General features: G+C 41.7%; 2 protein-coding genes across 2 annotated transcripts in view; one reads left to right on the top strand and one right to left on the bottom strand.

Annotated features, from left to right (window-relative positions):
• LOC113951696 (transcription factor jun-D-like) overlaps positions 1 to 148 on the bottom strand; it is a 14,347-nt gene extending 14,199 nt beyond the window's left edge. Inside the window, exon 1 of the mRNA XM_027652990.1 lies at positions 143 to 148. Coding sequence (XP_027508791.1) covers positions 143 to 148 — 6 coding nt within the window. The remainder of the gene's footprint in view (positions 1 to 142) is intronic.
• On the top strand, positions 147 to 6,494 carry THAP1 (THAP domain containing 1). The gene is made up of 3 exons (XM_027652989.1): positions 147 to 208; positions 354 to 585; positions 4,501 to 6,494. The coding sequence occupies exons 1-3, from the start codon at positions 147 to 149 to the stop codon at positions 4,963 to 4,965; spliced, it is 759 nt and encodes a 252-aa protein (XP_027508790.1). The 3' UTR covers positions 4,966 to 6,494.
• Positions 6,495 to 14,985: the final 8,491 nt, after the last annotated feature.

The raw sequence follows: 14,985 nt of genomic DNA, 5'->3' as shown, positions 1-14,985 counted from the left end.
ACATACATACAGACATACATACAGACAGGCATACAGACATACATACAGACAGGCATACAGACATACATACATACAGACATACATACAGACAGGCATACAGACATACATACAGACATACAGACATACATACAGACATACATACAGACATGCATACAGACATACATACATACATACACACAGGCGGGTCCGTCCGCCCGCGGCCGCTGAGGTGGGGAGAGCCTCGCCTGCCCCTCCTGGGGGTCTCCCTGGAGAAAGCCGAGGGACAGGACCCTCTGAGCCGCCTTTTTCAGAGAGGGCTGGGAGCCCCCGCTGGGTTTGGCTCTGGCCATGACCCCCCCCCCGGCCTGACAAAGCTTTCCAGAAAGGCTGAAAGTGCCTCTCACTTGCAGGTTTCCTCTCACGAGACCCGATCTTTGCAAGAAGTGGGAAGCCGCTGTTAAGAGGAAAAACTTCAAGCCGACCAAGTACAGCAGCATTTGCTCAGAACACTTCACCCCCGATTGCTTTAAGAGGGAATGCAATAACAAGCTCCTAAAGGAGAATGCGGTGCCCACAATATTTTGTTACACTGAACCCGGTGAAAAGGTAAACCCCGAGGCACCCGCGGCCGCAGGTGCCGGAGCGCGGGTGTGTCGCAGCGCGGCAGGGCAGCAGGCGGGGAGAGGATGCAGGCTGGGAAGGATGCTGAGCCTGTGCGCCTAAGGACACCAGGAGGGCTGTAGCGGCCGGAACTTAACCCACAGCTGTTCTCGTTGGCGCTAGCAAGAGCAGAGGTGTGGGCTGTCCCAGGCTGTGGAGCGCAGAGAGGCTGTACAGGCAGGCGGTAGCTCTGAGCAGCTCGTGTGCCTGAACTGAGTGGAAAGGCAGGAAAGTAAGAAGATATTACCCTGTAGTTAGGTTGTTCAGCAGTATTTCTGCTGTATTTGGAGTTAGAGAGAGCCTTCAGTAGCGCTCAAACCATGGCTGATGGCTGCTGCTAGCATTGAAGAGATATTAATTAATGAAGTTAACTGTCCCCTCAAAAGGGCTCTGTCCTCTGGATTTGTAGAATTAAAGTGAGGTACAAACAGAAGGGTAGAACCTTACCTGCATCTATTATCTGTCTGTCCTGAAACCACCTCTGTCTTGCCTTAAGCTTGTGATCAAAAGCCAGACTGGTCCCTGACTTCTAATGGTAGAATCTCCTGTGAGAAGTGTTATTCCCTTCACTGTGCCACAAAAGCAGTTTACCACGAGATGCAAGTCTCTTATGAGTTCTTCCTTCTTGATAGCTGCAAAAAGCTGCAAGACAAGAATGGGAAAGATTGATTCTTAAGTCCTATAAAGGATATAAAATATTTGATCTTTTGTCACTCCACCATTGAGGAAGTGGCAAATAAGAGAATGGTAAATACAATAGGTCTAGGGAGCAACAGCATGTGATGGGATGAAGTGCACAGAGGAGAACTCAGACTTTTCTCTTATATACAATGTTGGATTGATGCAGAAATAAAATGGCAATGTATTTGAAAAATGAAAAGTGGCTAATAAAAGATAAGAGAATATAAACAGAATGCATATAAGGAGACAGGCAATTTACAGGTAAATATGGGTGTGTTTTTTGTTTGGTTATGCTTCCCTGCTTATCTGTAATAAACACATTTTCTTTGTTGTGTGTAAAATAGTTGCAAATTTTTTCACAGTCTGAAAGCTGAGTGGGTGTACAGGATAATCTGCAGAAGTGCAGTTGGTGTAGCAGGATTAGTAGTGAACCATGTTCCCAATTTCATTGTCATGCCTGGATCTACAAAAACACAGTGATGTGCCTTTTAATTATGAAGGATTTAGTTCTATTCCTATTTGTCTCCTGGGACTTTAAATTAACTGCCACATATCTTCAAGTAACAATGTAGGAACAAAGAACAGTACTGGTTGTTTTGGAATTGAATCCACACTGATTTTGAAGTACAGGTTTTTGTCTTTGACACTACGTAGTTTGGTATACTTTCTTTTTCTTTACTTATGTCTTAGTAAAACCATGTATTGGCTGTAAGAAGCAATTAGAATTCCCTGATGTCTCGGGGATGCCAGCTGTTCTCTGTGATACATTTTGACAATAGTAACATGTTTATAGAGGTAGCCTGTGCTCGGTAGCTGCAAATAAAAGTCTCTGTGTGAATTCAGCAGTCCAGCAATGATCTGAATTTTGCTTTTGTTTCCATCAAGAATGAATTTATCTTTGCCAGTTACATCTTCACTTTGTATTTTTCTTCAGTGGAAAAACATGATAGGGACAGCTGGTAGGGTCAAGCTCTTTGGAATATTCATGAGTGAATTAGGCAGGCTAACAGCAGCAGTTTCTTAGAGCTGAGAAATAAGACTGGTAGTTGATTGGCTGTTTTTGTGCTTTTGTGTGATCAGTTATATTTGAGTGTGTGTGAAAACTTCCTTTCATTACCAGTCACCAAACTGCCTTTTCAGTTGCTGTCTGCCAGGTGTTGTAGTTTTTATGAGGGATAGGTAGACCCCCAAATATCAAATATTGTTGCCTTAAGTCAAGGAAGTTAATGACATGACCTTCAGATCTAATGAATTTCATATTTAGACGGTGAGGATTGTCAACTCTTCTTCAAAATCAACATTTTCCCTGTCCTTAAGCTTTTCTGTCTAATAATAATATTGGCAACAGGTGGGTAGGTAGAAAATTGTTACAGTGCCTCTTTCGCTGAGAACGTCTTAAGCTTTCTTTTTAACAGGAAACATGCAAGCTCTTTTGTTTCAACAGTGCTTTTTTAATCATCATGAGCACAGAAGCATTTCTAAATTATACTGCATTCCTCTGGAGAAGGAAAAATCTGGTTCTCTGCTCTGGCCTAAACTCAAGTGGTGAGGGATCTGTGTTGTCCTGAACTGTACAAGTGAACCTATCAAGAGAAACGTGATAAAAGCTGCAGTTTTATCTGCAAAAAAAGCTGCAGTGGAGTTGAGCCAATTGATATTTTGCTGCTGCCAAAAGGGAGAACTGTGCTTCTCCCTTCTCCATCCCATCTGCAAGCCGTGCAGTCCTGTTTCTCCACATGACTGGGCAGTGTGTGCTCACAGTCCACGAGAGCAGCCATATCCCGGGCTGCATCCAAGGCAGTGTGGCCAGCAGAGTGAGAGAGGTGATTCTGCCCCTCTACTGTGCTCTGGTGAGACCCCACCTGGCACACTGCATTCAGCTCTGGGGCCCTGCAACATAAGAAGGACGTGGACCTGTGAGAGTGAGTCCAGAGGAGGCCACGAAGATGGTCAGAGGGATGGAGCACCTCTCCTACAAAGACAGGCTGAGAAAGTTGGGACTGTTCATCCTGAAGAATAGAAGGTTGCATGGAGACCTCATAGCAACCTTCTGGTACCTAAAGGGGGACTACAAAAAGGCTGAAAAAGGTCTTTCTACAAGGGCATGTAGTGACAGGCCAAGGGAGAATGGCCTTAAACTGAAAGAGGGCAGATTTAGATTAGATATTAGGTAAAAATTTTCTGTTGTGAAGCTGGTGAGGAACAGGTTGCCCAGAAAAGCTGTGGGTGCCCCATCTGTGAAAGTATTCCAAGGCCAGGTAGGATGTGGCTTTAAGCAACCTGGTCTAGTGGAAGGTGTCCCTGCCCATGGCAGAGGGGACTTGAAACTGGATGATCTTTAGGGTCCCTTCCAAACCAAACCATTCTATAAATCTGTGATTCTCAGCTTTTCCAAATATTAGGGCAGGTGTAGGTTATACCTGGTATTGCATTGCTTTGACTTTTAGAAGTGGACAGAATATTTCTGCAGTGATGGTGGCAGAATGAATAGCTTTCTGTCATCTCAACAGCTACCGAGGATGAGAGGCCTGCTTTGCTGTTGAACGAGCTGTTTATTTCGGCTCATCATGTCTCTTGAAACCAAACCCAGAGCCCAAAACCAGTGGCAGAGTCCCTTCCAGTTGTTGAGAAGACAGGCCTTGCTGTGTCCACCTTTCTGCTCCCTGAGTAGCTGACCCTTGTTCTACCTCGGCTTCTACTGTGTTTTTGATGAAGTTAGCTGATAGGTTCAATTATGTAGTGGTAAGATGCAGCAGAAAGGAGGAGGGACAAAGGGGAATGAGTAGTAGCAATGAGTTACTAGGTTCTCTGAACTCTGTTTCATGAAACTGCAGCCTGTGTTCTTGCTTCTTAACTAACTATGGATACTATTTGACCTCAGTCTTCAAGTAAGAGTAATTGCTACGTTATTCAGTTTTTTATTTATTTGAGACATCAAGGGCTTGAGTTTCAAAGAGCCCTTAAAATGAAGCTGCTTAAAAATATCTCCAGTTGAGAAGCCAGACAAGGCAGGCCCAGAACTTTCTGTCAGTTTTGAAAAGGTAGGCTTTGGAATTTATTTCATTAATTTAAATCCTAGGTGTTTATGTCATTCCGGGGCTGTATAGCGAGGGAGTTGCGTTGCAAACAGCCTTAAGCCTGAAAATGTGGGGTTTTTTTTCCCTCCCTCGTTCTTTCTAGTCTGAAGAATTTGCAGAACAGCCGGAAGATCCGCTGCCACCTCCCCCACTGCCGCCGCCACCGCCGCCTCCACCGCCACCGCCACCGCCAGCAGCTCCAGTGCTGCCACCACCTCCATCGACTCCTTTCCATTTGCCCCAGATAGATGCCAGGTTTGTAGACCCGAGTATTGGATTACTGATGCCTCCTCTCCAGACCCCTAGCAACCTCGCCGTTTTTTGTGACCATAACTATACCGTAGAGGACACAGTCCATCAGCGAAAAAGAATTCAACAGCTGGAGGAACAAGTTGAAAAACTGCGGAAGAAGCTCAAGACGGCGCAGCAGCGATGCCGACGTCAGGAAAGACAGATTGAAAAACTGAGAGAGGTCGTTCAGTTTCAGAAGGAAAAAGACATACTGGCAGGAAAAGGCTATGTGATTCTGCCTAATGACTATTTTGAAGTTGTAGAAGTGCCTGCCTAGAAGTCACGAACATCACTTTTCACTTTGGCAGGCCAAGAAATTTAGTTTAAAACCTAAATTCTTTCTAATTCTGTATGTAAGAGTCTCCAGAATTATAAAACAGTAAGTAAACAGTCACACAAATGAGGTAATATTTTTTCTTCGCTGTCGTTTCAGTTTGATACACTTTTAATACATTGAAGGTGCACACGTCTCAGAATTAGAATATGCAAAATCTGAATTGCTTTACAGGAGGAAAGGATGCAAGGTTGAATACACCTAGAAATTTTTTTTTTTTTTTTTTTACAATGTCTGTCTTATGCTTAAAGGGAATGGAGGTTGAATCTGGCTGAGAGTGAAGTTGAGGTGGTTGTACACCTGGTGCTTTGTCAAGGCATTTAACGTAGGCTTTGGTAATCCCCCAATAAGTAATTTTCACTGATTTTTAGAAAGAGCAGAATTAGGTCAGCTAACAACATCTGCAAGTTTTTTAACAAGTGCTGCAGAAAGGTAGCTAAGATACACATTTCAATCTGGGAAAACTTCCAACCTCAGTTTGCTATGCATTTGAAGCACTGTGAAAAGTCTAATTCCTGGATCCCTTTGGGTGAGGTATGTAAATGAACCTCGTCTTTTGGAATAGCTGTTCAACACGTGTGAGTTTTGAGGGCGGAGAGCTGTGGAAGCAGCTTTTGTGAAGTGGAGGGCTGAACTGAACGTGTATGTTGCTGAAATGTTGACAGGATCAAGAGGGCAAAGTACTGTTCATGGTGACTGGTTTGCAAAAGTACCCTGGTAATATACAGTCCCCAGTATGTTGTAGTGTCGTGTTCCCATAAGCACTGTAATGGGTAGAGTGTTACCCTGGTTTTAAATTGTTGCACTTAAGTCACATGTGAACCCTGTGTAGCTTCAGGAGGTGAAGGTTTTTTCCTTATCCAGGGAGTCAGATATTTGTGACTGGCTCTGCAATATACTGTGGTTTTCTTTCTTTTTTTTTTTTTTTTCACTCCCCAAAAGGCATCCACCAAAGGGCAATTAGGGAATTAGACTTTGGAGTTGCTTGGTGCTAGACTGGTTTATAACATCTCAAATGCTGCTGCCTCTCCTTCAGCCTTATTAAGACTCCTAGAAAGAGTTTAACATGACAAAGTGGTGCAGCAGTTTGCACTTACTTTCTAATAATGTATTTAGTCAACTAATTCATTCAAAATCAGAGAAAAAGGCATCTTGCTAACCCTGTTATAATCCTTACAGCTGAAATTCCTGGATGAACTAGATGTGAGGAAGATTGCTTTTCTCAGTCTTATGTTTAGTGTGGATTCTAGTTCTGATGTTGAACAAGCCTTGTTCATGATGGCTTAAAGAGCCTCCCTTAATATCCTGTTAGCATGACATTTTGAAATGTTTCAAACCAGTCTTGAAACTTCTGACCTCACTCATGCCATGTGTCTATTTTCCCTGCCATTTCATGCAGTTAAAGTGAACAAAAATGCTGATGCTTCCATTTGTGTACATTTATTATACCTGATTAAAAATTAAAAAAAAAAATGACGTGTGAGATTTTTAATTACTCTCTTTTTTCTTTTCCCCAGGATTTTGCCAAAACTGTCATGACATTTTGCCTTTTTTTTTTTTTCTTTTTTTTCCTAGTAGTTCCTGGTTTAGCTGGGTTTTTCTCACAGAGTTCCAAAATCTTGTTGCTGTTACACTTTACGCTTAAAATAAACTTGAAATTGCTGAAATTCAAAAGTGACAAGGAAAAGACGTTTCAACAACTGTTGCCGTGCTGTTGGCATGTGTGACCAGATAGCAGATTGCATCTGTTTTTCTCTGCAAAATAACCCTCTCTTCTTACTCTACAGGAATTCCAAGTGTGACCTCCTGAGGCGTGGTGGGTTGTTGCAGCGCCACACCCCTGTGGCCTCTGCCCCCCCAACATGGAGTTGGGTACTCCCACTATCACCCTTCTTATGCCCACCAGTTCTGGTGCTGGTTGCACTCTTCTGTGGGGCACTTCAGTTCCCTAAAGCAGCAGGTTTGGCTCGTGGCAGAGGAGGGCCAGCAGTAGCCCATCTGATAGGAGGGAAAGACTATGGCCAAGAGCGGGGAATGATGAGAAATAAATCCTCTCCTCTGGGTGCAATAAGTTGTTGCCTTATGTCAGCTACTTCTGAAAAATGTGAGGGTAAATTCATAGTCTTGATGTTCAGCACTGTTTCCTTCCACTCTGGCCAAAGACCCTGTTTCCCCCCGCCCTGTTATGCTCTGGCTGCTGCACTTGCTCGGCCCTTCCTTCAGATATTTTAGCTTCATAACCCTCCAGGAAAGCAGCACAACAAAATTAAGTCTGCAAGGTAAATTTAGGTGTGCTGATAGGTGGCTGATGTGTGGAGTTCTTGTGTGTTTAAGCTTTTTGTGTTGGTGAAATTGGTTTAATAGCTGACTCAAGTAGATGTTTCCCCCATTGAGAGGGATGATTATTTCTCCCCTGGGGCTTTTCAGAAGTGCCAGATTGAAGAGGGGACTGCTGCACAGTTGCTGGCTTCCTTTCTTATTACCAGAGGATTTTTCAAAGAACAGACGCAGTCCATTCTGACAGTGGGCTTGGATTTCTCCTGCAGGAGCTTTTTTTTTTTTTTTTTTTTCCCTTTAATAAAATGTCTTGTTAACTGCTGATGCAATCATGTTAGGGCTAGGTGTGGACTTTACTAGACCCATGAGGGCTCTCAGTATCACAGAACTCTGAAGTAAGGGAAGAAAGGCTGGCACAAAAATAACCAATTGTCTTTCAGCGGTTGACTTTTCATGCACTGCACCCTGTTCCTCTGTATACCACAATGTTTCTTGTTTGGTAGCAATATAGAAAGAGAAGATTAAGGCTGTCTGCTACTGGCCAGGCTAGGAAAAGAATTCTGGCTAATAAGCACAATGTGTTTCCCCAGCATGTGTTAAAATTTCCTCTTCTTTTTTCAAGTGGGATCTGTTACATCCACACAATCATCTGTAAAAGAGGTCTGCATCACTTACTGTTTGCATTGGCCACAACTAGTACCTGCACAATGGCAGAAATTTTGGAAACTTCTCTGAAAAAAACGTGATTGGAAGTTAAAAAGCAGAGATGGGAATTGTAAAACGGCATATAGTTGTTCAATTGTGCTCACATGAAGTAGCTGACAATTTGTTTAAATGCATTTCACTGAAGGCTATTTTATAAAGCAAACAATTCAATGAAGTTAGAAAGTAGCAGAATAGGCAAAAATACCCCACCCTTAAATTATGGAAAGAGAGATTTGTTTTGAAATGGGCTGATGCTTCAACAGGTAGGAATTGGAGCCAGTTCTAAAAAGAGAAGTTTTGGCTTCCCCCTGTTGCCCCAGTTTTCATTTTGCTGTGACATGGTATCTGACCTATGTGAAGTGTTTGCTTTTCTTTCCTCCTTGCACCTCTGCAAAGTGTGAGATTTCCCGGTCTAACTGGGACAGTTCAAATCCACAGGTATGTTTTATGGGGAAAATATAAATAGCTAAATACTTGTATTGCTTCTTGTCATACTGAGGGAGTAATTTTTCACTGGCCTTTTTTCTTCTGTGTTTCCGGTTACCATCTCGTCTATGGTGTCACTAGCATGGTCTTAATAACTGTAGCAGCAAATTCATGAAAATAAAATGTCCAAGAAATCTGAATTTCATTTTCCTTCAGCTCTACTTAGAGTTTGGGGTATGGGCACCCTGTGGGAATTTTGAAGGAGTTCTCTTGAAGCTGAAGAAAGTGCAAGGCAAATCCCAGTTTGAACTTGTGAAGAAGGAAAGCAAAGTAGTTGCTTTGGTAAAACTAAAACCACAACAGTTTCTAAATACTTTTCAGAAGACTTCTCCTGTTACATGCTTTTCTGGACTCATGCAGTTATTCCTAGTTACCCTTTTGCTTTCTTTCTTTCCTGAGACGTGTTTTAGGTTTTAATCTATTGGCTTTCTCCGTTTGCTGTCAGCTTACACCTTCATCAGGTGGCTTTGGCAGGGTGGAACGGGGTTTTTTGAGCTATTTTAACAACCAAAACACAGTCTGCTGAAGCATGTTGATGACTGCAAGTTCAGGTATGTAACTCCTACTGTTTTAAGCACAGCAGGTTATTTACCATACTTTGCCATGATAATGATTTGTTTATAAATGAGAAAGAGAAAAACAGGATACATGACTCAAAAGTGTGACAGCAATTGCTCTTAGAGATTTCCCTTTATGTTTGTTCAATGCTTTCAATGGAAATTTTATCTTTGTACAGACATCTCTGATGGAACTGCAGCATTTTATTGTGGAAAATGGAGAGAAGTCCCAATTACAGTGTAACATAGGCTGAAACAGGTAAAAATGGGGGGGAAAAAGTGTTGCAAAGTTGCTGTATAATCTGCTATGAATAACGTGAAACAGTTCCCAAGGAATGTCATCTTAAATACTCCTAAATTAAAGAAAACATTTAAATAGGTTACTGAGAAGGAAGTCCTCAAGTACCCCTCTTGAGAATAGTTATATTACATTGTCATAATTACATTATTGCAATAATTAAGTATTTCCACAGTCCTGCCACTATTAGTTCATGTAGCATTGAGTATCAAGCCTTTTGTTGTGTGAAATGATCTATTGATTCTCCTGTAGCTGTCTCATCCTATTGTACAAGGACAATAGGTTGTAAGGCCTGGGCTCACACATTCCTGCAACCTCTAAAACAAAGTGATTTTCCTCTGCCTCTTAATTGGTTCTACTGGTCTCTTGGTCAGGGAGGAGTATGGACAATACTGTCTGGCCAATCATTAGGGTGGGGTTCGTTCGTTTGTTCTGTTTTGGTTTGGTTTTGCAAACTCACGAAGGACTTGAGCAAATCAGGCAGGCTCCTCATTTCCTTTCAGGTTTTGCTGGATGTGACCATTAACGATTCAGGGTGTGTGGCTATACTAGTCACCTATATTAGATTCAGTGCTCTGGTATTTGAGGCTGTGAAAGACGTTGTGACTTCCTACTGGGAAATCTTCAATTCAATGACAGGTAATCCAGAAGAAGGAGGAGTTCTTGTCTCTGGTGATCGTTTCTTCTTTTGCCTTGGACTCATGTTGCGTCCCTCAGCCACAGTCCAGTATTCTCCAACCAAGTTCTCGTAGATGTATCCAGGGCTTTGTTTTAGCAGAATGATACAGCAGTATACCGAAACTGCAGCACAAGCACAAATATAGCAATTGCAATACACAGCAAAATCACAATACAAATGTACTGTGCAAATTACCATTGTTGGTTTCTAAATGCTTGCCGTCATGGCACTGTGTCCCCCCCACTTTCTGGGAAGGAACGTGCAAAGTTGAACCCAGATCAAGCCAGTTGTTTGTTTCCAACTGATTTTGTGAGTTGTTTGGTTTTTAGGCTTTTTGTTGGGCTGAGTCACATACAGACAACCCTCCCACGCTGGTCTGGCTAGCTCAGGAAAACATTACTCTTGACTAACTATTCAGGGAAGGTTGTTTATGCAATCCAGTGACTGAATGATGCAGCTGTATTCCTAAAGCAAAGGTTACTGTCCAGTCCTCCTTGTGCTGAGATAATTTCATCTTCCTTTATGACAATTTGTTGGTTTTCCTTACATTCTTCCCTCAGCACATCATTCTTGCCTATCTCCTCTGGGCCTTCCTCCATTGCCCGGATCAGTCACCCACACTCACACCAGCTCTTTTTGGGAGTGTCCTCACACAAGTCTTTTGCAGAAATAAGTGAACTTTTTCGTCTTCAGGTGCTTTACAGCCTGGGCCTGTGGCTCAGAAGGGAAGGAATTTTCAGGGGTGGAACTTTTTTTGTATTAGGAGGAAGGGATCTTGTTTTCAGCTTGGGAAATCCCAAGACTTCCACCTGCACTTTCAGGTTTGGGATAGCTGGCTCTGCAGAGAAGGAAGCTTCTGTATGCCCACTTTCACAGCTCAGTTCAGATTTCTTGCCTTTTGTTTGTTTGTTTGTTTCTTCTTTTCCTGTGTTGATAGGATCAGACTCTTCATTCACCAATTCACTCATGTGGTTGCTGTCAGGTCCAGAGGAATAGCACCTGCATGCAGAGAAAATCTAAAGGGAGAGTTATTCCCAAGCTGGTTGTGAGGTACCAAGGTGGAGTTTTCTGCTCCCACTAGAGCATGTCATGTGAACTCAGGCTACAGAGGATGGCTTTACTGATACTGTGTTTTATCAAGTGGTGATTATTTTGTGGTAGCAGTTTATCTGTGAGACACCAGGAATTGCTGCCAGAAGAATGAATATTTGCAGTGTTATGTCAAAGGACTGAAAAAGAATTTATTTATCAATAACCTCAAACTCTGTAGTCTGTATATACTTTTATTTCTTATCTTGATTTCTTTCTGAGTTCAGATAGGAAAATATTTTTATTAGTTTTTTGTTTGTTTGTTTTTGGGTTTGGGTTTTTTTGTTTGGTTGGGGTTTTTTGTTCGTTTTTTTTTGGTTGGTTGGTTGGGTTTTTTTAATGACAAGAGACTGAAATTGCTCAGAGTTTATTTATGTATTCAGTATGGTGAGGAACTGGGCAGGTTCTCTCCTGCAGGTACTACATCATGGAAATCTCATGGTTGTGGGTAATAGGAAACATCTATTTCCCCAAGTGAATGTACATTTGGCTATTTCAGCTTGAAGAACTCTAATTACTTGGAAGTTATCTATTTGAAATATAGACACACACAAACCATGGTTATAGTATCTGTGGAGTTATCTTTCTTTGATACTGTCATCAGCTGACAAAACTAGATTTCCTTGTGGTAAATTTTCATATAACTAAATTTTCATATAACCTATGTATATATATATAACAGCTTTTACACTCGAATGTGCAAGCAAGTTTATGATGACATTACTTAACCTAATTGTATCACTCTGATAACCATTCTTCTGTCAATATTGACATTTACCTTTTGGCTTGTCTACTAAGGTTGCTAGAACTTTTTTTTTTTTTCTTCATGTAATATCTGTCAGGTAATTTATATGTCTTCAGTGATAAGACGTAATTAAAATAAATGGTGCTTTCTTGTATTGTTCCCAGTGCTGCCTCATGGACTAGATTCCTGCACCAAATAAAACCCCAGCCTTTTTCAATGCCATTTGCTCCTTTAGGTGCAGAAGAAACTGGAAACTTACACATAGATTGGCCTTGCTTGTTTTTCACAGTATGATCACCACAAGGCCTTGCTGTGGTGATCATACTGTGATCACCATCATCTCTGTGATGAGATATGACTGTAGAAGTAAAACTTTTCTCCCCGTTAGAAATCTTGTATAATATTGAATGTTCATAATCTTCTCTGACTTTTTCTTGTGGGCCTTGCCTTGCTCCTCTGGAGCACCACTATTTTCTCTTAACAAAGATTCGTATGATTTTTTCTACTAATACTCTCAGAATTTAAACATCTGTGTTTCTTCTTTTTTGACCTTTAGTACATGGTAATGAGACGCTGACCCAATCAGTTACAGAGGTTGTCAGCCACTGAGCAAGGGAGTATTTGGAAAGTGGGGCAGTAACCTTTTATTATGGACTGGTAACTTTTTGCTGTTTCATAGTGTCAAATGTGCCACAGAGATGAAAATGCAAAACACTGTTGGAAACAGCATGGGAATGAAAAGCATGTCTCAGCTGAAGGCTGCTTCAGGTTAATGGATGAGTTTGGCCCGAGGAAAGAGGAGGCTTGCTTAATATTTCAATAGATTTCACTCTTTGTGCTTTCAATCTGAGTTTTTACTTTTATTCTACTTGCCTCTTGATTTCTATATATAAGAGATATAAAAGTGAGCTTAGCAATTCCCAGGGGACAGTGGAGAGCTTTCTGAGCAATGTCTTCACCACTGATGTAACTTTCCTCCCACAGAAGCCACCTGCAAAAGTCCTGCTTTGCACTGAAATGCTGAACATTTTGGGTAAAGATTTCCTGAGTCCCACGGAGCTGAGATTTCTTTTTTGAATTTCTGGGAATGAGCTGGTATAATCAGGGAGCTGGCTGTGGATTTTTCTCATCAGCCTTGTGCAGAAGAGAGTTGTTGGGGCCGCGACAAGACTAAGCAGCATTGTTCTTCAGGAACAAAGTCATGAAGTCACATATGGCTTCAGCTGCCAAGTGTTTGCTCATGATGCAACAGCAGGAGATGGGCTCTCAGCAGTGTGACAATCTGCTGTGCTGCTGTCAGATCATGGTGAGCTGAAATCCCGTTGCGATGATGAGTGGTTATTTACCAAAGCGAGTAAGCTGTCTGATAGCATTCCTGTACTAACAGTCACCTGCAGGGGAATTAAGCTCCAAATTAAGCTCTATAGTATTTTTATTGCTCCTTTTGATTTTGCTGATTATCAGGTCGCTTGCACATGGCGTTAATGCATCAAGCTCGCTGGGCTTGCTGAGAGCCTTGGAACATTACAAACCATGTGAAATCAGGACCGCTGGCTGACTTGCATTGAAAGTGAATGTGAGGAGTTGCCCCACTGAGGAGATATAAGGGTGATAGTGTGGTGAAGGATGATGGCAGCCCAGTTTGTTTTGTTCAGGCCTGAGGCAGCTAAAAGGCCCTTTTGGGCCTTTGTGAAGCTTAGTGGAATTGGTGTTTGTTCTGCAAGCTATACAAGAGCCGTGGCAAGTTGCCTCCTGGAACTCCTCCCCATCATCCATTGACCTGCCAGGAACTGACCCTACACTTATCAGCCTTCCTTTGGAAAGCTGGATCTCTTCCCAACCCATTCCTCATGCACCATGGGAGTAGTCTGCAGAATGTTTTGGCTGCGATCCCATGTGCTCCTCCTAATAGACACAAACTGTTGCACTGTGCTCGCAGTTCAGGCAGTTATTCCAGCTCAGCCTTGGCTTGCTTTTTAGGTGGAGGTACCTAAATACCTTTAGGTTAATTCTTCTGACTAGGCACAGACAGGCCATTAAAATAGTTACAGGAAATAGGACATTTTGACATGGTAGAAGAGGCAAAACTTGGTTTTGCATATTTTTTTGTGAGGTGAAGCTGTAAACATTTGGGATTTGTATTCAGCTTCTTTGGCTTGTAAAAAGCAAGCCAAATGACAGAAAGTTGTCATGCAGTAGAGACAGAGTTTTAGGTCTCCAAAACTCTCAGTTTGCTCTATTGTATCTTTAAGCTATTTGATGAAGTTATGCAGTTTTAAGATATGTCTATTGGTTATGTATGCTACCAAATAATTACAGGACATTCTACTGCCTAACACTACTCTCACATCCCTTTTGTTATGATTATATATTGACTAAAACTTAACTTTTGCAAATTGTATGAAGAACATACTCTGACTTCATTCAGAAACTGTGAAGGCATCTCATACACTGTGCTTTGTTTACACTCCTGTTTCACATCAATTGTTTCCATAGTTCCAGCCTAGCTGATATTACTGAAAACTGCTCTGTTGTAGCTACAAGCTATTATACATGCATGTCAAAGGCCAGATTTCTTCTGTACTCAATACTCTTGTGCATGAAAACTGAAAAAAAAAGAAAACCACCAAAAAAACTACCTAATAGTCACAATTTCACTTGTGCCACTCAGAAGTCTAAGTGGGTTTTATTTGTACATGTTCATGAGCACAGCTTTGAAAACGTAACATGACAGGCAAATACCTGGAGGTAGACAATACAGAATTTTAAACATGTAGGTAGACGTTCAAGGGGACTATAATGGCTTCATGGAAGTTACTAGGGATAGGAAATTGTAGAAGTTATTGTATGTGATTCTAGGTATATATTTAAGTATACCATCTCTGTTTACGAGACAGTGAAAATGGAAGCCCAAAATATTCCACCAAAATGTTCAAAACGATGGTTCTGTGTAAACTGTCTTTGGTTCCTACATGTATTTCTATCTAATCTCTAAGAAACCTCTAGAAGGAGTAAATGTTGTTCTTTATAAATTATTTGACATTAACCCCAACAATATCGACTCAGCGTGGCAAGCAGACATCTCTGGATAGAAGACTCACATCCCAGGTCAAATCTTCAGGAATTA

This window comes from Corapipo altera, unplaced genomic scaffold (assembly GCF_003945725.1).
Source record: "Corapipo altera isolate COAL_440 unplaced genomic scaffold, ASM394572v1 61305, whole genome shotgun sequence".
Classification (NCBI taxonomy): domain Eukaryota; kingdom Metazoa; phylum Chordata; class Aves; order Passeriformes; family Pipridae; genus Corapipo; species Corapipo altera.
The sequence above is the reverse complement of the archived record's forward strand: the minus strand, read 5'-3'. Positions and strand labels throughout refer to the sequence as shown.

Coding starts and splice junctions, on each gene's coding strand:
- THAP1 (XM_027652989.1), top strand. CDS start 147: ATGCATACAGACATACATACATACATACACACAGGCGGGTCCGTCCGC. Junction 209..353: donor GTCCGCCCGCGGCCGCTGAG/GTGGGGAGAGCC, acceptor GGCCTGACAAAG/CTTTCCAGAAAGGCTGAAAG. Junction 586..4,500: donor ACACTGAACCCGGTGAAAAG/GTAAACCCCGAG, acceptor CGTTCTTTCTAG/TCTGAAGAATTTGCAGAACA.